The sequence below is a fragment of the Scyliorhinus canicula genome, chromosome 15 (genome assembly GCF_902713615.1).
Source record: "Scyliorhinus canicula chromosome 15, sScyCan1.1, whole genome shotgun sequence".
Classification (NCBI taxonomy): domain Eukaryota; kingdom Metazoa; phylum Chordata; class Chondrichthyes; order Carcharhiniformes; family Scyliorhinidae; genus Scyliorhinus; species Scyliorhinus canicula.
The window spans coordinates 137866874-137891171 of record NC_052160.1 but is presented as its reverse complement, the minus strand read 5'-3'; the positions used below and the strand labels follow the sequence as shown (position 1 = coordinate 137891171).

Here is a 24298-nt window from a genome sequence, read left to right as displayed (position 1 = left end):
GCTTTGTACACACAGGGAAAATATCTCTGACAGGAATTGCGCAGGGACGAGCTGTGTTCTGGTGAGACTGCATCTCTCTGTTGAGGATGCATTACAGCAGTGTTCTAAGGTTTCTTCAGTAACACCTTTCAAACCTGTGACCATCACCAGTTGGAAAGACAAGGCCAACAGGTAAAGCAGCACCACCTCAACTTCACCTTTTCAACTACCACACTAACTTGACCTGTAAGTGGATCATGATTCCATCACCTTTTCTGCGTCAAAACCCTCTCCACCGTACAACACCGGTGGGTGTATTGGCATCACATGGACAGCAGGGGTTGAAGGTGGTGGCTTACCAACATTTTATCAAGGTCAATTAGGGATGGGCAATGAATGAGGGTTTGTCAGCAGCATCAACATCCCGTGAATGAATAAACGCTGGGCTGGGGTGTCGGATGTTCCGTAAGGGAAGGTATCAGCAGAAAGTGTTAATGTCACTCTCTCATATTATCACACCGAATGATTACTGCCAAGGTCTGAAAAACGTCGCCCCCTGGCTTCGATATGTGTGTATTAAATGGGAAGACAATCAATGGCAGAATTATGAGGAAATATATGGCACCAAGATGGCGGTTGCGTGGATTATAGTAATTTAATAACATTGCATTGCTCATCATGACCTGTGAGGAAAGCAGGATTATCTAACAACCGTGGCTTCAATGAGGGTGGCACAAAATTGATATTTAGAAGTTGGAAATTAAAATCTTACCTTGAGGTATCATTGGAAATACTTGATCTTCCTATTGTTGGAAGTAAAGATAAATGAATAATTTGATGAATAACTGCCAACCGCCACCATTATTATCTTTGGCGTACTGTACTTATGGAAAGTGAACCTGGGTGTTGTGAGCTCAGGAAAAAATAGATTCTGAGGGGCCTTCACAAAGAGCTTATAGTGTTGGAAGGACAATAATCTGTGAGGTGTAGCACAAACTCTCTATTTATTTTTAACATTTATATTTTCTTGTAGTATTCGTGAAAGTTTTGGACACTTTACCCAGAAAGCTGATAGAAGCTGGAACTTGTTAAATGTGGAACTAGGGACAGTACCTCCAATCCAGTCATGGCTTTCAGATCTTGCTGGGGTGCAGGGTGGGCAGTCCAGGCCACGGGTGGTTCATGTGAGGCCGGGTCAGCTGGTATAAGGATCGTATGGAGCGGCGGATAGAGTGGATGGTGAAGCCAGTATCTAGTCTGGAGCCACATTGTGCCAACGTGGCACGTGGCACCTAGCCGAATTGTCCAGTGCGTTTTTTAAAATTGGTGCCTTGAGCATCCTAAAAATGTCTGGTTTGTGGACGGACACTGTTGTTTTTTTGGTCAGCGGATCTGAGACGTTCTACCTGTACCACAAGGTGTAATTGTGACAAATTTCATAGATGCTCTTCGGGGGAAATTGAGCTAAACTTAGCGAGGGGGAAAGTAAGAGAAGGATGTGCTGAAAGGTTGAGATGAAGTAGGGTGGCCGCATTGTGTAAATAAAGAACTAAGCATTGACCAATTGTTATTGTTTTGGGAGTTTTATTCAACACTGATTGAATTATAATAATTTTATATTGAACCTTACCTTCAGCAGTTGTCAGATTTTTTACCTGGACGATCGTTATGTTCTTTATTCTTACTGCTCCACACCAGTACTCTCCTTCATCAGCTTTATTAATGTTGCCCAGGGTAACAGTAAAATTCTGAGAATTATTAATAGTGATTGAAACACTCCCATTTTGCAGATTGGTTACAGCCCCATCAGAGCTGGCAATAATGGTGCATTTATTTCTAGAGGTTACTTTACACAGGAATTTCTTATATACTTTCTCCTCCTCCGTGTACAGACATGGTACAGTGGCGACATTTCCCACAACACCACTGATCTCTGATACAATTGGCTCCCATGTACCTGTTGATAGATGAGAAACACAATCAATGAAAGTTCAAACCTGAGCATCTTTTCATTGCTCAAAACATAATGAACCAACCAAATGTTAAAAATGTCAAAATTATTTTCTGTTTTTAATGTATGGACTGGATTATAGTGTAAAATGCACTGTAATCATTGAAAGCTCCTGCGTTCAATTCCTGCTCGTTCTAAACCTTTAATTTAATATTTCAGAGGTGTGTGGGTCTACGTTTAGTGAACCATTTCTATTTCTGTAGCTGCAGTGAAATTGCTCAGAACGTTCGGGTGAATTTTCAAAGTGGATGAAGGGAACCCAACTCCAGGCCTGTTGGACACAAACTGAGCATCGCTTTGGATAAACACTAAAAATATACAAACAATGTGAGTTTGTTACTTGTAGGTCAAATGGAGTTTCAGTTTTCATCGCCAGAATCATTGGGTCTGAGATTAACTGCTGAACTGCTTTTGTGCTAAAGAAAATAGTCAGGAGACTTCCGGTGACGACGATGTGCTGAGCTGTCCCACATCAGGTGGCTCTCCTCCCCGTGGACCTGCAAAATAGCTACTTTTCGCCAAACATTCGCCGAAGAACTTAACAACTCAACCCCCCGACCTTAGTGGAATAGGGGGAAAAAGAGAGACGGGGAAAAATGCCTGGCAAAAGTCAATCCAGGGGCCGAGCAATGGGCTGACATGGTGTTGCCAATCGGTACCAGAGATGCCAATAATGTTGCCAAATTAACTAGATATGATAGTTATTAATGATGATATTGCTTTTCAGAGTCGGCAGGTATCAAATGGTACCACCACAAGGTTTTACCGGATATCGATCAAAGACCAAACAACCAGTTAGTTAGTTCAAGTTCAAGGATAGTTTATTTACACACAAGGATTACTTCGAAAAGCAACACAAAACACTACAAGTTAAACTACACCTAACAGCTACAATAACCTGTACTTAACTTCAGTGCAACCGGCTCTTTGCAGATGAACAAGGCCGTTGTTCGGATCTTGTGTGGCTGGGTAGAAGAAGTGGCTTCGTTTCTGCTGGGCTCATCCGTCTGGTAGCGACTGTTGGTCTTGAACTTGTCTTCTGGTCGTAATGCTGCACTTGGCTTTAGGCGTAGGTCGGGGCCAAGAGAGACCGAGCGCTGGGCCAAGGGAGACCGATCACATGACTGTGTCTCTTTTTATCCCTCTGGGATTTCGCCCTCTTTGGGGCTGTCCTTAGCTTTGGACCCAATAATTCGACAGGCTTCGATCACTCCCTTCGATTTTGGCCAATAAAGGGGTGGGTGCCTTGAAGGCCGGCCGGGCGTGTCCTGAGCATTCATTGACCTTTGCTGTTTGGGCTTTCTTAGCAAAGGGAGTGGCGCCGGTTAGTCTGCATCTGTAACGGTTACCTGAGTACAGTCCATTTGTTCTGGGGAAATGGGCCATTAGAATGCAAACGAGCGGAGGTTTCGATAGCGTCTAGCTATCTGGGTTGCAAATACACACACAACCTCTGAGTGTGTCTGAGTCCTGGGTTGGCCATAATTCCCATGGTCCTTTGCAGGTGGCCATCTGAGATGGCTACAATGGGGAGGGGAGGGGGTGGAGGAAATAAGAACCCCCTCTCCGCACCCCCCCTCCCCCCACCACAACCTGTACGACCAACAGCAAGCCCCACCAAAGAGACCGCTTTACGTGTGAGAACGCGGCCTCGTTCGGGACAATGAGGGTAGCGACAGAGGGAAGGCAGAGTGGCACCCAGGAAAAATACAGGGTAATCCGGGGATAGGGCGGGTAGGAATTCCAGAGAGTGGGCGAGGAACAGAAGGATAGTAACTCCGGGAGGGGAGTCACCACCCTAGCGGCATAATTAGCACCATGACTGATGGAGCAGACAGAAGCAACGGCGCACCCCTAGCAAGGGGAACAGCACCTGCAAGTGGGGGAGGGGGAGGCACAAAAAACGGTGACGGAGGTAAGGGGGAGAGAAGCAGGGGGAAGGGGGATAGAGGGAGCGGGCTACGGGAAGGGTGGGGAAAGGGGACGGGAGGGGGGACTTAGAAATAGATAAGGGCAGAAAGAAAACAAAAGAATGAAAATAAAGGATCTAAACCCATGTATGTCATAATATACAAATCAGTATATAATGGTGCAGAGACACACACTAACTGACACACTGCAAGACCAATCAACACACACAACACAGCAGCCAATCACCAGTTAGGGCACGCTCACTATAAAGCCAGAGGGCACTAGTTTTCCCGCTCATTCGGGATGCAGCCTCTGAGACAGACAGAGCCCACAGTCAGTAGCACAAACCTTCACCATGTGCTAGCAGTATAGGCTGGTCAGGTTAGGCATAGGTCGTCAGTCAATCTAACATAGTGTCGACCCACAGTGCGAGTATGTTTAACAGCTCTCAGTTAAATAAAATAGAGTTGTACGATTACAAGTGTTGGTAGCCTGTCTATGTTACTGCTAAGGTAAACGCAGTCTCCACAGATCCAGAGTACCCAACACATCATGGTACCAGTACGTGATGTTACAGTTTAATAGACCAACCTTCAAGTGATCTGCCTTCGACCAGCAATCAGCCATCCGGTTTAATGGACAGCGTCCGCCCCCCACCGCCGCTCCGCATCACCGGCAACCTCGGTGCCAACTGGAAAATCTTTAAACAACGATTCCAGCTTTACCTTGGAGCTACAGACCTGGAAGCTGCTTGAGATGCCAGGAGGATCGCTCTCTTCCTTTCCATGGCCGGGGACCACGCCATTCATATCTTCAACTCTCTCACTTTCGCTGACGGTGAAGACAAGTCCAAGTTCAAGACAGTCCTGCTCAAATTCGACAGTCACTGCGACATCGAGGTAAATGAAAGTTTTGAGCGCTGTGCTTTTCAACAGCGTTTGCTGGGTAAGGATGAACCTTTTCAATCTTTCCTCACCCACCTTTGCACCCTTGCGCAGTCCTGCAATTACGGCTCCACCTCCGATTCGATGATCCGTGACCAGATCGTTTTCGGTGTGCAATCTGACCCCCTACGCCAGCAGCTCCTCAAGTTTAAACAGCTCACCCTTGCTATAGCCATCGAGAACTGGGTTCTGCATGAACACGCCACTAACCGATACTCGCACATTCAAGCGGCTGAAACGGCGCGGCAAGGCCCCCACGAGGCAGAGCGGGTGCAAACCATTAAACAGCTCCAGGGCCTGAGCCTGAATGAGTGCGGCCATTTTGCGCGCTTTTCGCGGGCTCCCGTGCATGTGCGCACTGACCGAGGGGACGGCGATGCCAAAGATTGCACTGCGCAGGCGCGCACCACGTACGACCGCACCACGCATGCGCGGTGGCGCACCGAATGTTCTGACGTTACGACGTGCGGCAACTGTGGCTCCGTCCATTTAAAACGGCAATGTCCTGCCAAATCCCGACGCTGTCTCCAATGAGGCTAGCTTGGCCACTATGCTGCCTTATGCAGGTCTGCTCAACCTACTACCTCTCGTCGTTCCAACCAGCCACGCAGGGATGTCCGAGCCATCCAGCTACCGGTCACCGATTCCGACTCCGACTTGATTCCGGACCTTGACACCGAGAACCCTAAAGCACCATTTTGAGTGGGCACCATCACCAAACACAAGATGCTCCCGAAGACAAAAGCCAAGTCTCTCCCAATATTCAGCATTGATCCGGACGACGAGTGGTGTGCCACCCTCACGGTCAACCGATCTCGCATCCGATTCCGCCTGGACACCGGCGCTTCAGCCAACCTCATTGACCTCGAAAGCCTCCATGTTAAGCCTACCATCTTGGCATCCGCCTGCCAGCTTTTGGACAATAATGGCAATGCCATTGCTGCCAGTGGCTCTTGCCAGCTTGAAATGTCGCACCGGTCATTAAAGGCTAACCTGCCATTCGAAATAGTGGGATCCTCTAAAGCCTCCCTACTTGGTGCGCAAGCATGCAAACTCCGAAACCTTGTCCAAAGGGTTCACTCCCTGTCACCCGCTGACGCCTCCGCATCTCAGGACGGTGTCTTTCGCACACAGTTGGACGCCATCATCAACCGATACCACCGTGTATTCGAGGGCATGGGCACACTCCCATACACTTATGAAATCTTGTTAAAACCAAATGCCACGCCTGTGGTGCACGCACCTCACAGGGTCCTAGCACCCCTCAAGGACCACCTCAAGCAGCAGCTGCAGGACCTCCAGGACCAGGGAGTAATTTCAAAAGTTATGGAACCGACTGACTGGGTCAGCTCAATGGTGTGCGTGAAAAAACCATCCGGCGAATTACGTATATGTATTGATCCTAAGGACCTCAACCGCAATGTTATGAGAGAACACTATCCCATTCCAAAGCGCGAAGAACTCACCTGTGAGATGGCTCGCGCCAAATCTTTCACCAAGCCAGATGCATCCAACGGGTTCTGGCAGATCCAACTCAACGCATCCAGTCGGAAGCTCTGCACCTTTAACACCCTATTTGGCCGGTATTGTTACAACCGGCTGCCGTTTGGCATCATCTCTGCATCGGAAGTATTCCACAGAATTATGGAACAGATGATGGAAGGTATTGAAGGGGTTCGCGTATGTGGACAACATCATCGTCTGGTCTACCACCCCACAGGAGCACATTGATCGCCTCCAACGCGTCTTCCGACGAATCCATAAGCATGGCCTCCACCTCAACAGGGCCAAATGCTCCTTTGGTCAAACAGAAATTAAATTCCTCGAAGACCACATCTCACAGTTTGGCGTGCAGCCGGATGCTGACAAGGTATCTGCCATTAAGGCCATGAGGACAAGAAGGCGGTCCTCCGCTTCCTGGGCATGGTCAATTTCCTCGGGAAATTCATCCCTACCTCGCTTCCCACACCACGGCTCTCAGGAACCTGGTCAAGAAGACGACAGAGTTCCAATGGCTCCCCGCCCACGAACAAGAATGGCGAGAACTCAGGGCAAAGCTGACCAAGGCCCCAGTGTTGGCATTTTTCAATCCGGCCAAGGAAACAAAGATTTCCACGGATGCCAGTCAGTCCGGCTTTGGAGCAGTGCTCCTTCAACGTGACGACGTCTCCTCATGGGCTCCTGTCGCATACGCGTCACGTGCAAGATGGCGCCGGAGCGAGGTGACTCTCTGCCAGCTCTCCCCAACAGATCCACTTTTAACTTAACTTATACTTGTTCTAACCTTTTAAAAATTAATTCTAAAGCTAATATTATTACTAACCTCTCTCTTTTATCTTCTCTTGCAGTCTTGAAGATCCTCCGAGGCCCTTGGAGACCTTTTGACCCGACCCGACCTGACCTCCGTGACCTGAAAGAAGATCGGGCCCAAACCGCAAGTAAAGACTTCGATTTGGAGCTGACCCAGGCCTCGGAGCTCCAAACCCGGCCTAACTACCGACGCCAGCCCCCGGATCGCCCGGTCTAGTCCCCGGAGCTCCCGACCCGACCGCCGACGGCAAGACCCGGCCCAACGCGACCCCGAGAGGCCCCGCCCAGCGACCCGACCCGGAGAGGCCCCGCCCAGCGACCCGACCCGGAGAGACCCCGCCCAGCGACCCGACCCGGAGAGGCCCCGCCCAGCAACCCGACCCGGAGAGACCCGCCCAGCGACCCGACCCAGAGAGGCCCCGCCCAGCAACCCGACCCGGAGAGACCCCGCCCAGCGACCCGACCTGGAGAGACCCCGCCCAGCGACCCGACCCGGAGAGGCCCCGCCCAGCAACCCGACCCGGAGAGGCCCCGCCCAGCGACCCGACCCGGAGAGACCCCGCCCAGCGACCCGACCCGGAGAGGCCCCGCCCAGCAACCCGACCCGGAGAGACCCCGCCCAGCGACCCGACCCGGAGAGGCCCCGCCCAGCAACCCGACCCGGAGAGACCCCGCCCAGCAACCCGACCCGGAGAGACCCCGCCCAGCGACCCGACCCGGAGAGGCCCCGCCCAGCAACCCGACCCGGAGAGACCCCGCCCAGCGACCCGACCCGGAGAGGCCCCGCCCAGCAACCCGACCTACCTGGTGATGGAAGAAAGAAAAATCCACATGGAGGCCCCACCGTGCCGACTTCAAGATCCGACCCCGGGAGCACCCAGGGAGGGAACAGACCATGGGACCTAGCCCAATCTGCCCCAGGAAGCCCCTGCCCACGACTCCAAAAACAACGGAGACCGCGCGCAAGGACCCGAACGCGCTGGAAGGTATTCCCGCGCCCGCAGAACGCCGGGACCCATCCGGATCGCAAACTCACCCCCCCAGCAACCCCTCTACCTCAACCAGCGCCCGGGGCCCTGCCAGACGCGACCCCGGAAATGTAAACAGCGCCCTGGACGTCTCTAGCGCCCTGGACACCACCAGACGCAACCACCTACCTTCCACAAGGGCAGACGTCTCCCATTGGATCCCAGGATCATCCAGCAGCAGCCGCCGACCGAGGAAGCGAGGGAAACGCAGCGGACTGCAGGTGAAACTGAAGCAACGCGGTTTCAAGACCCCTCTCCCCAGCATACTCCTTCAAACGTCCAAGCGATCGAAAACAAGCTGGATGAACTTAACTCCAGACTTACCTCTCAGAGGGAAGTAAGAGACTGCTGTGTGCTCTGTTTCACAGAGACATGGCTCACCCCCGCCTCACCGGACTGTGCCATACAACCTGGGGGATGGGACGTTTCGGCGTGGCCAGTTCGGCGTGGCCGATTCGGCGGGGCCAGTTCGGCGTAGCCGATTGGAATGGGACGTTTCGGCGTGGCCGATTCGGCGGAGGAGTTTTTCGGCGGAGGGACGGAAATTTATTTAAAAATCTATGCTAGCGCTTCCCATTGAGAGTCTACTGGGGGCGGGGGGAGAGGTCAGACCCCCGTTCAAGGCAGGCGACCCTGTCCTATACAAGAAATCCAGGTACGACCTCCGCAAAGCCATCCGAGATGCCAAGAGAGAATATCAAACTAAGCTAGAGTCACAGACAGACTCTCGGCGGTTGTGGCAAGGACTAAACAACATAACGGGCTACAAAGCGAAGCCGAGCAGTATCTCAGGCAGCAGCGCACCCCTCCACAATGAACTTAATGCATTCTATGCTCGGTTTGAGCAGGTAACCAACAATCCGCTGTCGAGTGCCCCAGCAGCCCATAATTCACCCATACCCAACATCACAGTTTCCAAAGTCAGATCGGCCTTCCTGAAAGTGAACCCACGGAAGGCGATGGGCCCGGACGGGATCCCTGGTCGTGCACTCAGAGCCTGCGCATACCAGCTGGCAGAGGTATTCACGGACATCTTTAACCTGTCCCTACTCCACTCCGAGGTTCCCACCTGCTTCAAGAAGACCACCATCATACCGGTACCAAAGAAGAACCAGGCAACGTTCCTCAATGATTACCGCCCGGTGGCCCTGACGTCAGTTGTAATGAAGTGCTTTGAGAGGCTGATCATGAAGCGCATCACCTCCATACTCCCGGAACGTCTTGACCCACTTCAATTCGCATACCGTCGCAACCGGTCCACATCAGTCACCATTTCCCTGGCCCTACACTCATCCCTAGAGCATCTCAAAAACAAGGACTCCTACATCAAGCTCCTATTTAGAACATAGAACAGTACAGCACTTTTTAGGACACTACGGGCAATTTTAGCATGGCCAATCCACCTAACCCGCACATCTTTGGACTGTGGGAGGAAACCGGAGCACCCGGAGGAAACCCACGCACACAGGGGGAGGACGTGCAGACTCCACACAGACAGTGACCCAGCCGGGAATCGAACCTGGGACCCTGGAGCTGTGAAGCATTGATGCTAACCACCATGCTACCCTGCTGCCCCGATATTGACTACAGCTCCGCCTTCAACACTATAATCCCAGCCAAGCTCATATCAAAGCTCCAAAACCTAGGACTTGGCTCTCCACTCTGCAACTGGATCCTTGACTTTCTGACCAACAGACCACAGTCAGTAAGAATGAGCAACAACACCTCCTCCACAATAGTCCTCAATACCGGTGCCCCGCAAGGCTGCGTACTTAGCCCCCTACTCTACTCCCTGTACACACACGACTGCATGGCAAAACTTGGTTCCAACTCCATCTACAAGTTTGCTAACGATACGACCATAGTGGGCCGGATCTCGAATAACGACGAGTCCGAATACAGGAGGGAGATAGAGAACCTAGTGGAGTGGTGTAATGACAACAATCTCTCCCTTAATGCCAGCAAAACTAAAGAGCTGGTCATCGACTTCAGGAAGCAAAGTACTGTACACACCCCTGTCAGCATTGATGGAACCATCAATTCAGCGAACATGTGTAGTTGGATCTGAACAGAGGCAGCCTATTCGTCGTTGAACTTCCGATGAACTGGCAGGCTGGCTCTAAGGCACTGACCTTTATACATGGGCCCCAGGGGGAGGAATCCTGGGCGGAGCCAAGGGAGAAGCCCAGTACAAACTCTCGCGTACTCCCAGAGCGACTCCCCCTGGTGGTCGGATAGTGCAACTGCACTTACAATGGTGGATAGTGAACATATATACACGGGGTTATATTGGCAACTATATACAGCATTGATCTTACAACGGGTAGATAACGAACATATATACATGGAGTGATATTGGCAACTATATATAGTGTGAATCACATTCACCACATTCACCCCCTGTTAAAAAAAATCAAGTCCGGCGGGGGTGATGGCTCAAAGAGTCAGTCTGTCCGGTGGAAAAATTGTCCGTTTTGATCTGCGGAGCACCGGGGTTGCAGCCTCTTGCGGTGGCTGGGCGGGCGTCGAGGTCTGGGGTACGGTTGCCGGCTCCGGTGCGAGTCTTGTCCGAGCCTCATACACCTCCTGGTCGAATGGAGGTGGGAGCGCGGGGGGCGGGCTGGTGCTGGCGCTCGGGACTGGTGGGGTGAGCTCGCAGATTCGGGGGCGCAAGAGGGCGGACGCATAGGGAACGGGGAAAGGAGTTCCTCGGTGGGGGTAGATGGGGGGCTAGATCCAGCGGGTGCCAGGTCCCAGAGGGATACTGTGTCCTGGCGACCGTCCGGGAACTCAACAAATGCGTACTGTGGGTTGGAATGAAGCAGGCGCACCTTTTCAACAATGAGGTCGGTCTTGTGCGCCCTGACGTGCTTCCTTAGGAGAACCGGGCCTGGCGTCCACAGCCATGCCGGAAGTGAGACCTCTGTGGTAGTGCCCCTGGAAAAAATGAAGAGCCGCTAGTGGGGGGTTTGGTTGATAGCTGTACACAGGAGGGATCTAATTGCGTGGAGCGCGTCAGGAAGGACTTCCTGCCATTGGGAAACTTGGAGTTTCCTGGACCTGAGGGTCAGTAGGACGGTCTTCCAGAGCGTCGCGTTCTCCCTCTCCACCTGTCCGTTCCCCCTGGGGTTGTAGCTGGTAGTCCTGCTCGAGGCGATGCCCTTGTCGAGCAGGTACTGACGCAGCTCGTCACTCATAAAGGACGAACCCCGGTCGCTGTGCACGTAGCTGGGGAAACCGAACAGGGTGAAGACGCTATGCAGGGCCCTAATGACTGTGTGGGAGGTCATGTCGGGGCATGGGATGGTGAAGGGGAATCGGGAGAACTCGTCAATAATGTTGAGGAAGTAAATGTTTTTGTTAGTGGAGGGGAGTGGCCCTTTGAAATCGATCGCAAGGCGTTCAAAGGGCCTAGAAGCATTGACCAGGTGGGCCCTGTCTGGTCTATAGAAGTGCAGTTTGCACTCCGCACAGATCGGGCAGTCCCTGGTGACCGCTTTTACCTCCTCGTTGGAGAAAGGCAGGTTTCGGGCTCTGATGTAGTGGGCGAGCCGGGTGACCCCTGGGTGGCAGAGGTCATTGTGGATGGCTTTTAGGTGGCTGATTTGCGCGCTGGCGCATGTCCCGCGGGATAGGGCATCCGAGGGCTCATTGAGCTTCCCCAGTCGATATTTGATATCGTAATTGTAGGTGGAGAGTTCAATCCTCCACCGAAGAATTTTGTCATTTTTAATTTTGCCCCTTTGCGAGTTGTCGAACATGAAGGCGACCGACCGTTGGTCGGTAATGAGGGTGAACCTCCTCCCTGCGATGTAGTGCCCCCAGTGTCGGATAGCCTCCACGATGGCTTGTGCTTCCTTCTCGACTGAGGAGTGTCGGAGTTCTGAAGCGGATAGGGTATGGGAGAAAAATGCAACGGGCCGCCCTGCTTGGTTTAAAGTGGCTGCTGGCGCTATCTCTGAGGCGTCACTCACAACCTGAAAGGGAGTGGATTCATCCACCGCCCGCATGGCTGCTTTGGCGATGTCGTCCCTGATGCAGCTGAAGGCCTGGCGCGCCTCAGCAGACAGGGGAAATAGTGTGGCCTTGAAGAATGGGTGGGCTTTGTCCGCATATTGGGGGACCCACTGGGTGTAGTACGAAAAGAGCCCCAAGCACCGTTTGAGGGCCTTGGGGTCATGGGGGAGGGGTATTCGGTCCGGGTCTGGACCCAGGACTCCGTTCTCCACGACGTAGCCGAGGGTGGCTAGTCTGTTTGTGCAGAACACGCATTTCTCCTTGTTATATGCAAGGTTTACTTTTTGGGCCGTCTGGAGAAAACAATGGAGGTTGGCGTCGTGGTCCTGCTGGTCATGGCCGCAGATGGTAACATTATCCAGATACGGAAATGTGGCCCGCAGCCCGTACTGGTCTACCATTCGGTCCATTGCTCGTTGGAACACCGAAACCCCGAAACCCCGATAGTGACGCCAAAGGGAACCCGGAGGAAATGGAAGAGGCGGCCAACGGCCTCGAACGCCGTGTAGTGGCGGTCCTCCGGGCGGATTGGGAGCTGGTGGTATGCAGACTTCAGATCCACCGTGGAAAATACCCGATATTGGGCGATCTGATTAACCATGTCTGCAATTCTGGGGAGGGGATACGCATCTAGGAGCGTAAAGCGATTGATGGCCTGGCTATAGTCGACGACCATGCGGAATTTTTCCCCGGTCTTGACGACCACCACTACAGGGACTGTTTCTGGCCTCTATGATCCCCTCACTGAGCAGCCTTCGGACCTCCGTTCTGATAAATACCCTATCCTGCAGGATGTACCGGCTGCTGTGGGTGGCTACCGGTTTGCAATCCAGGGTGAGGTTGGCGAAGAGAGGAGGGGGGGGCGATGCGCAGCGTGGCGAGGCTGCAGATAGTGAGTGGGGGCAGGGGCCCGCCGAAGCTGAGGGTGAGACTCTTGAGATTACATGGGAAATCCAAGCCTAAGAGGAGTGGCGCGCAGAGGTCGGGCAAGACATACAGTTTAAATTTAGAATAGCTAGCGCCTCGAATCGTTAGCGTTGCTGTAGTGCGGCCTTGGATTTGGATGGAATGGGAGCCCGAAGCGAGGGCGATAGTTTGGTTGACGGGATAAATAGGGAGTGAACAGCGTCTTACCAGCTCTGGGTGTATGAAGCTCTCTGTGCTCCCGGAGTCGAAGAGGCACGATGTGTTGTACCCGTTGATCTGGGCCTCCGTCATCGAATTTCTCAGATGCTAGGGGCGAGATTGGTCGAGGGTGACCGCGTTGAGTTGCGGGCCGCGTGTTGGGTGCCAGGGGGAGTCGAATTCTTCCGATCGGGTGTCCTGTCGAGTAGATGCCGCTGCGTTCTGGCGAGCTTGATGCAGGAACACTGCGCTGAGTTGCGGGCCATGTGGTGACTGCTCGGGGAGGTCGTACTCCTCTGATGAGCTGTTTGAGTCTGGGGATGCAGCTAGGGCCCGTGGATCGCACGTGGAGAGTGGTGATGAAGATGGCGTCCAAGATGGTGGCCCCCATGAATCGCACATGGCCGGCCGCATGGTGGAGGTTTGCCAAGATGGCGGCCCCCATGGATCACACGTGGTGGGAGGGGGCAGAGCCTGAGCATAGGCCGCAGCGTTTCTTAAATTGATGGAACCATCAATTCAGCGAACATGTGTAGTTGGATCTGAACAGAGGCTTTAATACACTTACAACAGAGCCAGCCTATTCGTCGCTGAACTTCAGATGAACTGGCAGGCTGGCTCTAAGGCACTTGCCTTTATACGTCGGCCCCAGGGGGAGGAGTCCTGGGCGGAGCCAAGGGAGGAGCCCAGTACAAACTCTCGCGTACTCCCAGAGCGACTCCCCCTGACGGTCGGATAGTGCAAATGCACTTACAATGGTGGATAGTGAACATATATACACGGAGTTATTTTGGCAACTATATACAGCATTGCTCTTACAACGGGTAGATAATGAACATATATACATGGAGTGATATTGGCAACTATATATAGTGTGAATCACATTCACCCCAAGCATCAACGGGGCCGAGGTGGAGATGGTTAGCAGTTTCAAATTCCTAGGGGTGCACATCACCAAAAATCTGTCCTGGTCCGCCCACGTCGACGCTATCACCAAGAAAGCACAACAGCGCCTATACTTCCTCAGGAAACTAAGGAAATTTGGCATGTCCACATTAATCCTTACCAACTTTTACAGATGCACTATAGAAAGCATCCTATCGGGCTGCATCACAGCCTGGTATGGCAACTGCTCGGCCCAGGACCGCAAGGAATTTCAGAGAGTCGTGAATACCGCCCAGTCCATCACACGAACCTGCCTCCCACCCATTGACTCCATCTACACCTCCCGCTGCCGGGGGAAAGCGGGCAGCATAATCAAGGATCCCTCCCACCCGGCTTACTCACTCTTCCAACTTCTTCCATCGGGCAGGAGATACAGGAGTCTGAGAACACGCACGAACAGACTCAAAAACAGCTTCTTCCCCACTGTCACCAGACTCCTAAATGACCCTCTTATTGACTGACCTCATTAACACTACACCCTGTATGCTTCATCCGATGCCAATGCTTATGTAGTTACATTGTATATCTTGTGTTGCCCTATTATGTATTTTCTTGTCTTTTCTTGAATTTTGTTTAATTCCCTTTTCTTCCATGTACTGAATGATCTGTTGAGCTGCTTGCATAAAAATACTTTTCACTGTACCTCGGTACACGTGACAATAAACAAATCCAATCCAATCCAATCCAATCCAATGACGCCCACCGAACAGTGCTATGCGCAAATTGAAAAAGAGTGCCTGGGCCTTCTTGCCGGAGTCGTCAAATTCCATGACTATGTCAATGGACTTCCAAAGTTCACAGTCGAGACAGACCACAGGCCACTGGTCAATATCATTCAAGAAGACTTTAACGACACGACGCCGCGCCTGCAGCACATTCTCCTTAAACTCAGGCGGTACGACTTCGAGCTCGTCTACACCCCGGGTAAGGGGCTCACCGTTGCCGATGCACTCTCCCGATCTGTCACCACATCCTGCGACCCAGCGGGCTTCGTGTGCCAGATTGATGCTCATGTGGCATTCGCCGCATCCAATCTGCCCGCCACGGATGAACAACTCATCCAGAATTGTCGTGAGATGGCCGACGATCCCCTGCTCCAACGTGTCATGCGCCACCTGACAGACGGTTAGCTCAAGGGCCAATGCCCTCAATTCTATAACGTTAAAGAGGACCTGGCGGTGGTAGATGGAATTCTACTCAAATTGGACAGGATCGTCATACCGCACAGCATGCGCAACCTCGTCCTTGAGCAGCTCCATGAGGGCCACCTGGGAGTGGAGAAATGCCGCCGACGGGCCCGTGAAGCAGTGTACTGGCCTGGAATCAACGAGGACATAGCCAACGCCATTCTCAACTGCCCAACATGCCAGCGATTCCAGCCTGCTCAGCCAAGGGAGACCTTGCAACCCCATTAGTTTGTCACGTCCCTCTGGACCAAAGTGGGCATCGACCTGTTCCATCCGCTTGGCCGGGACTACGTCCTCATAGTGGACTATTTCTCGAACTACCCGGAGGTAGTTAGGCTACACGACCTCACGTCGACAGCGGTTACCCGTGCGTGCAAGGAAACCTTCGCTCGCCATGGCATCCCGCTCACGGTCATGTCCGACAATGGCCCATGTTTTGCCAGTCAGGAGTGGTCCAACTTTGCCAAACGATACAACTGCACACATGTCACGTCCAGTCCCCATTACCACCAGTCCAAAGGCAAAGCTGAAAAGGGGGTGCACATCGTAAAACAACTCCTGTGCAAGGCGGCTGATGCAGGATCTGATTTTTACCTCGCCCTGCTTGCTTACAGATCCGCTCCATTGTCCACCGGCCTGTCACCGGCTCAATTATTGATGAATCGCACGCTGCGGGCAATGGCGCTGGCCATTCATGACCCGGACTTGGACAACGTTCCAGTCCTTCGCCGAATGCAGCTGTCTCTGGCCCAACAGAAATCAGCCTACGACACCCGTGTCACGGATCTCCCTGCTCTGGCTCCTGATGATGACGTCTGTGTCCAACTTCCAGATGGTGGCTGGTCCGCCACTGCTGTGGTGCTCAGACAAGTGGCCCCCAGGTCATTTTTGGTTCGTCTACCAGACAGCTCTCTTCTGCGCCGAAATAGGCGGGCACTACGACTCCTTCCTCACTCGCCACCAGATCATCATGTACTGCCTCGCCATCACGACAAACCCGTTACGGACTTTGCAGATCTCTCTTTCGCTCTGCCACCTTCTGAGTCTGCTACAGTCCAACCCATTCCAGAACAGGCGGCCCCTGACCCACCCTTGAGGCGGTCAACCAGAATTCGTCGCCCACCTCAGAGACTAAATTTATGAACTGCCTGAATTCATGGACTCTCTGAACTCATGAACTGATTGTTTCTTTGCCCTGTTTGATTAACTCACTGGTTTGTACATACTGTTGTTCTAGTTATTTGTCTGTTACATACTGTCCATCTGCACTAGACACCTTCCAATCTAAATATCTTAGAGTTTCTATACATAATCTAGTAAATATGCTCACATATGCCACACATAGTTAGGAACATTCACATCATACATTATTTATTGCCACAAACACACATTTAAAAAAAAAGGGTGGATGTCATAATATACACATCAGTGTATGATGGTGCAGAGATACACACTGACTGGGACACTGCAAGACCAATCAACACACACAACACAGCAGCCAATCACCAGTTAGGGCACGCTCACTATAAAGCCAGAGGGCACTAGTTTTCCCGCTCATTGGGGATGCAGCCTCTGAGCCAGACAGAGCTCGCAGTCAGTAGCACAAACCTTCACCATGTGCTAGCAGTATAGGCTGGTCAGGTTAGACATAGGTCTTCAGTCAATCTAACATAGTGTCGACCCACAGTAACCAGTGCATGATGGGATGCTTGGCCATCTTTGTGGTGGGCTCACAATACTGCTGAGGGGGCAAGAATAGGTCGGAGAGTCCCCTTTCCTGAGTATTGTAGTGTCACTTCCTTATCTCTATCCATCTGTTTCCCCACATTGTCATAGGAATGTATTGATACATTGTCGATACAGCTTGAGTGCATCTTGGCATAGTAGGAGTCACAATTTCAAGTTAAATGTTGGTCTTTTAGGATTTTAAGCTGAGTCAGGGATTTTAAGGCATGTGTTACTTGTTTACTCCAGTGTATAAATATCCCAGGAAAACTGTTATACTTCAGATTCACACCCTAATCTTTGCTTCGGTGCAGTCCCCCCTTGCTGCAAGTAAATAAATGAACTGTTGAAGTTAACCTGTATTTTGTGTTCTGAATCTTACACAGAGTCTAGTTTTCGATACTACCCCCCACCTCCTTCCCCCATATCAAATAATCCAAAGAATCTCTCCCCACCACCCTCACCCATTTCTGGCCTCGGGCCAACATCCCTCTCATCCTCATCTCGGGCCGAGTCTAGAGGCCGCAAAAGATGCCACCAAACCTTGAGCCCAGATCCCCGACGATGGCTCTCTCCACCCCCGACTTCTGCACCTCAAACACACACCACCTTGTGGTAAACCACTGTTGCACCTCTATTAGGTGATTTATGGTAGGACCTGTACTACAGGTATGTTGGTAGTCCCTGCCTGCTGGCTCCATCCAGTAGACGGAGTATAAATATGTGTGTCCTCCATGTGGCAGCCATTTTGCCATCTGCTGTGGGAGGCCACACATCTTAGAGCAATAAAGCCTCAGTTGTATCCAATTCTAGTCTTTGTTCAATTGATCGTGCATCAACCTGCTGAAGCCAGTCTAGAGCCTTTCCACTCTTACCGTTTTGTTCCCCCTGTGGTTTTGTTTCCTCCCCTCGCTGAGACCCCCCTACCCTCAACCCCCACCTCCCTCCTCTTCTGTCTAACTCCCCCGCCCCTCGACGCCGTGTCTTCCCCCGCACCCCCACCCCGCCACATGCTGTCTCCTGGGACATGTGCCGCTGCCCCCCTCTCCCTCATAGTTCCTGCTGCTGCCTTTCCTGCTGGTATGGTGTCCCCTCCCCTCCCAGGGTACATCTTACCCACCCCCACACCCGCTCTGCTGATGACCCTGCTATTTCCTCCTCACCCTCTCCTGCTCTATGGTGCCCTCGCCCTCTCCTTCCCATGAGCTGGTTCCCCTGTTCACCGCGAGGTGATGTAGCCCCGTCCAAAATTCTCCATTGGCTTCCTCCGCTTCCTCTGTGTCTGCCTCATCGCTGCCTCTCTGCTGTCTGTCCAAACGGATCTTACGGATGGACTTGTCCGCCTCTGCAGGTCAGTAAAATAATGTTCCTCACCCTAATATGTAACCCAGAGTCTGGCTGGGAATAACATCTCAAATCTGACTTTGATTTTATATAGGGCCGACTTTGCCCTGATTAAATTCCGCCAGTGCTTTGCCAAGTCCGCCCCATAGTCCTGGTAGATTCTGATTTCATGTCCCTCCCAGTTACATGACTTTGACTGTCTGACCCAGTAAAGGATCCTTTCCCGGCCCTGGTACTTCTGCAGCTTGGCTATGACCGCTCTCGGCTGCCACTCTGCCTTGGGCGTTGGTCTGAGTGACCTGTGACCCCTGTCAATCTCCGGTGGCTTGCGGAAGCTGTCACTCCTCACTAGGGTGCCCAGAATTTGAGCCATGTAGTCGGTCGAGTCCCTGCCCTCGATTCCCTCCGGCAGGTCCACTATTCGAATGTTCTGTCACCTCGACTGATTTTCCTGGTCCTCACCCTTCCCCATCCGGCTCCCCTGGGTCGCCAGCAACCTCTTCAGTTCAGCCTCCGGGCGACCATTTGGTCGCTCTGGTCGGTCGATGCTTTTTCCAGCACCTTTATCGTGCTCATTTTCTAGGAAAAGAAATGCTGGCCTAGCCAGCGACGCCAACATACCGTAAAATAATTTTTAAAAAGAGGCATTGGATGGAATATGATTTTAGGTTTGTCGATGTGTACGGTGGAAGTATGTTTAGAGAGGTTAATGGAAATGGAGAGAAATAGGAGGATGGGGGGGGGGGGGTCTTTACTTGCACATAACGAGCTGTGATAATCCTTTCATAGTCTGAGCTCACACAGCAGCAGTGTTACTGCAGCCCAACCACATTATCAACGCTAGAATTAATCTTCTGAAACATTCTTACCTGTGAAAACCTTCAGCAATATAACATCTGAAACACTGAATGTGTGTTTATCTTCTGGTCCACACCAATATGTTCCAGTATCTATCTCTTCAAGGTGTCGTATGGTTACTGAAATCTTGCCATTGGTATCAGCAATCGATGTTCCTCGATAATCATTTCTGACTGTCTGCCCATAAATGCTCGATATATGATTGAACCGAGTTCCCGAAATTGCCCTGCACCACCAGATGACATAGTTTCTTTTGTACCTTTCTGCCTGTGGACATCCCACTGTGATGGTTTCTCCCACTGCAGCTCTCATCACTATCGGAGCCGTCTGTGTCTGTGAAGCTGTTGGGGAAACATTAAGTTTTAGGAAAGCTGGAAATATCCCAACAATGAATTTTAGACAATCCTTTCACAAGGGGACACACACAAATCCTGAGTGGGACTGGAATCTAGAACCTTAAAGCAGAGAAGGAGGCCATTCGGCCTGTCATGTCTGTGCCAGCTCTTAGAAAATTTATTGTCCAATTTAATCCCACACCCCAGCTCCCCCCCGAAACCCTGCACATTGGTCCCCTTCAAATGTATGTCCATCTGTCTTTTGGAAGCATTAGTAAGACTGAAACCTGGAGTATTGTGCACTGTTTTGGTCCTGTTAGTTGAGGAAAGATGTAGTGGGATTGGAGACAGTTGCGAGGAGTTTCACCAGATTGGTTCCAGAGATGAGGGGTTTGTCATATGAGGATAGATTAGCTTTACACTCTCCAGAGTTTAGAAGGATGAGGGGAGATCTAATTGAGGTATACAAGGTGCTAAACGGTCTGGATAAAGTAGACGTGGAGCGGATGCTTAGTCTTGTGGGGCATTCTGAAATGAGAGGTCATAGTCTCAGAATAAGAGGCAGCAAATTGAAAACAGATTTGAGGAAAAACAACTTCTCCCAAAGGGCTGTGAATCTATGGAATTCGCTACCCCAGTGTGCGAGTCCAAGGAGGAGTTAGACAGATTTTTAATTAGGTGGAAGGGTTATGGAGAATGGGCAGGATGGTGGAATTGAGGCCAGGATGGGATCAGCCACGATCACAGTGAGGGTGTTGGGCTCAGGAGGGTAAATTCCCCACTCCCGCCCCGAGGTCGTGTATTCCAGGGAGGAGATGCTCCGGCTGATTCTGCAATCTCGCTCTTGGTCTGTAACATTGTAGGTAACAGATGAGGGACATGACAGCCAGTTGGATTTCGGCGGGAGCTGGGACAGTATCAGCTGGTGAGTAGATTTGTAAATTTCATTGCAGGAGCAGCGGCCAGCCATTGGATACCGGCAGGTGCTGAGCCTGTCGGGAGGTGAGTTGTAAGTTTAAATTACTTACCTTTGCAGGAAACAGGAAGTTTGTCCCGCGGACTTCTGGGAAGGTTTACCCCTCCCTAGTCAATAAATTCTGGTGGAGATGAAACCCGAGACACTACACGTGTAGTGTCTCCCACCCGCCCTCCTCCTCTAACCTAATAATAAGACCCATTGGGGTGAGCAGGTGAGTGCCTTATTACATTATTATTTTTCTTTTTCTTATTTGTTAACCAGAACTAGGTTGGAAAAGACTATAGCAGAGGTATCCAAGTTTTTTTTTTAACGGAAATTTATACAAAGTAATAAAGTAATTAACTAATCAGAGATGGCTGGGCAGGTGATGTGCTGTAGCTGTATGATGTGGGAGCTGGCTGTTCCCCTTGTGAATGGCAATGACCACATCTGCAGCAAGTGTTGGTTGCTGGAAGAACTCCGGCTCAGAGTTGATGATCTGGAATCTGAGCTTCAAACACTGCGGCACATCCGGGAGGGGGAGAGCTACCTGGACACTTTGTTTCAGGAGGCAGTCACACCTGGGAGATTAAGTAATTCACATTCAGTAAGTGATCAGGGACTTCAGAGTGTGACTGTAAGTGAGGCAGGCAGGGGGAACCTGAGTTCAGGAGTGCAGGAGCCTCAGCCCTTGACCTTGTCCAACAGGTATGAGACTCTTGCTCCCTGTATGGATGAGGAAAAGGGCTCTGGACAGGATGAGCCAGCTGACCACGGTACCATGGTGCAGAAGGCCATTCAAGAGGGGGGAGTAAAAAGACAAGTAGTTGTTATAGGGGATTCTATAATTAGGGGGACAGATAGTATCCTATGCAAGCCGGATCGGGAGTCTCACATGGTGTGTTGCCTGCCCGGTGCCAGGGTGCGGGAAATCTCTGACCGGCTTGAAAGGATATTGGAGCGGGAGGGGGAGGATCCAGTTGTTGTGGTCCACATTGGGACTAACAACATAGGTAAAGCTAGGGTGGAGGACCTGTTCGGGGACTATCAAGCACGAGGAAGAAAATTGAAATACAGGTCCTCAAGGGTCATAATCTCCAGATTACTGCCCGAGCCACGTGCCAATTGGTATAGGGATAAGAAAATTAGGGAAGTAAACACGTGGCTAAGGGATTGGTGTGGGAAAGAGGGATTCCACTTCATGGGACATTGGCATCAGTTTTGGAACCGGGGGGATCTGTACCGTTGGGATGGTCTCCACCTGAACCGATCTGGAACCAGTGTTCTAGCGAAGAGGATAAATAGGGTGGTCAGTAGGACTTTAAACTTCTGAGTTGGGGGGAAGGGAAAGTGAAAGCGACAGGGAGCATGGGGTTAAATGGCAAGATACACAGGAGGATAACATGTAGGCAGGTGGATTTAAGCTTGAGGCAGACTAGGAATGCAACAGAAAGGAAGGATAACTTTGGACATCTTAGGACTTCCAATATCTGTAATGATAAGAAAGTTAGCATTAAGGCACTTTACCTGAATGCTCGTAGCATTTGTAACAAAGTAGACGAACTAATGGCACAGATCATCATGAATGATTATGATGTGGTAGGCATCATAGAGACATGGCTGCAGGGGGTTCAGGACTGGCAGTTAAACATCCAAGGATATACAACCTATCGAAAAGACAGGGAGGTGGGCCGAGGGGGTGGGGTTGCCTTGTTAGTTAAGAACAAAATTAAATCTATGGCACTAAACGACATAGGGTCGGATGATGTGGAGTCTGTGTGGGTAGAATTGAGGAACCACAAAGGCAAAAAAACCATAATGGGAGTTATGTACAGACCTCCTAACAGTGGTCAGGACCAGGGGCGCAACATGTACCGGGAAATAGAAAAGGCATGTCAGAAAGGCAAGGTCACGGTGATCATGGGGGACTTCAATATGCAGGTGGATTGGGTAAATAACGTATCCAGTGGATCCAAAGAAAAGGAATTCATGGAATGCTTACAAAATGGCTTTTTGGAACAGCTTGTCATGGAGCCCACAAGGGAGCAGGCTATTCTGGACCTAGTGCTATGTAATGAACCAGACTTTATAAAAGATCTTAAAGTAAGGGAACACTTAGGAAGCAGCGATCATAATATGGTTGAGTTCAGTCTGCAGTTTGAAAGAGAGAAGGCAAAATCGGATGTAATGGTGTTACAGTTAAATAAATAAAGAGCAAAAATGGCAGGAGTTTGTATGCATAATTGAGGACACTGTACAGAGGTTCATCCCCAAGAAAAGAAAGATTATCCGGGGAGGGATTAGACAACCATGGCTGACAAAGGAGGTCAGGAAATGTATCAAAGAAAAAGAAGATCCTATAAAGTGGCCAAAAGCACTGGGAAATCAGAAGATTGGGAAGGCTACAAAAACAAACAGGTTAACAAAGAGACAAATAAGGAAGGAGAGGATCAAATATGAAGGCAGGCTAGCCAGTAATATAAGAAATGATAGTAAAAGTTTCTTTCAATACATAAGAAACAAACGACAGGCCAAAGTAGACATGGGGCCAATTCAAACTGATTCCGGAAGGCTAGTGATGGGAGACGAGGAAATGGCTGGAGAACTTAATAAGTACTTTGCGTCTGTCTTCCCAGTGGAAGACATGAGTAATATCCCAAAAATTATAGAGGGTCAGGGGGCTGAGTTGAGTATGGTTGCCATTACAAAAGAGATGGTGCTAAAAAAGCTAAAAGGTCTTAAAATTGACAAATCTCCTGGCCCCGATGGGCTACACCCTAGAGTTCTGAGAGAGGTGGCTGAAGAAATAGCGGAAGCGTTGGTTGAGATCTTTCAAAAATCACTGGAGTCAGGGAAAGTCCCGGACGATTGGAAGATCGCTGTTGTAACCCCCTTGTTCAAGAAAGGATCAAGACAAAAGATGGAAAATTATAGGCCAATTAGCCTAACCTCGGTTGTTGGTAAAATTCTAGAATCGATCGTTAAGGATGAGATTTCTAAATTCTTGGAAGAGCAGTGTCGGATTAGAACAAGTCAACATGGATTTAGTAAGGGGAGGTTGTGCCTGACGAACCTGTTAGAATTCTTTGAGGAGGTGACAAGTACGTTAGACCAGGGAAACCCAGTGGATGTGGTCTATCTGGATTTCCAAAAGGCCTTTGATAAGGTGCCACACAGGAGGCTGCTGAGTAAGGTGAGGGCCCATGGTGTTCGAGGTGAGCTACTGGCATGGGTTGAGGATTGGCTGTCTGACAGAAGGCAGAGAGTTGGGATAAAAGGTTCTTTTTCGGAATGGCAGCCGGTGACCAGCGGTGTCCCACAGGGTTCAGTGTTGGGGCCGCAGCTGTTCACCATATATTAATGATCTGGATGAAGGGACTGGGGGCATTCTAGCGAAGTTTGCCGATGATACGAAGTTAGGTGGTCAGGCAGGTAGTGCTGAGGAAGTGGGGAGGCTGCAGAAGGATCTAGACAGTTTGGGAGAGTGGTGCAGGAAATGGCTGATGCAATTCAACGTGAGAAAATATGAGGTCTTGCACTTTGGAAAAAAGAATCCAAGCATAGACTACTTTCTAAACGGTGAGAAAATTCATAATGCCAAAGTACAAAGGGATCTGGGAG

The 24298-nt window shown here is 50.9% G+C and overlaps 2 protein-coding genes across 2 annotated transcripts in view; both read right to left on the bottom strand.

The window, feature by feature from the left end:
- The window catches only part of LOC119978316 (polymeric immunoglobulin receptor-like), a 177556-nt gene that overhangs the window by 67977 nt on the left and 85281 nt on the right, over nucleotides 1-24298 (bottom strand). The window lies entirely within an intron of this gene.
- LOC119978317 (polymeric immunoglobulin receptor-like) overlaps nucleotides 1-24298 on the bottom strand; it is a 32795-nt gene that overhangs the window by 1153 nt on the left and 7344 nt on the right. Inside the window, exons 2-4 of the mRNA XM_038819856.1 lie at nucleotides 19396-19725; nucleotides 1610-1936; nucleotides 752-782 (exon numbers count right to left, since the gene is read on the bottom strand). Of these exons, the coding sequence (XP_038675784.1) occupies nucleotides 752-782; nucleotides 1610-1936; nucleotides 19396-19725 (688 nt within the window). The remainder of the gene's footprint in view (nucleotides 1-751; nucleotides 783-1609; nucleotides 1937-19395; nucleotides 19726-24298) is intronic.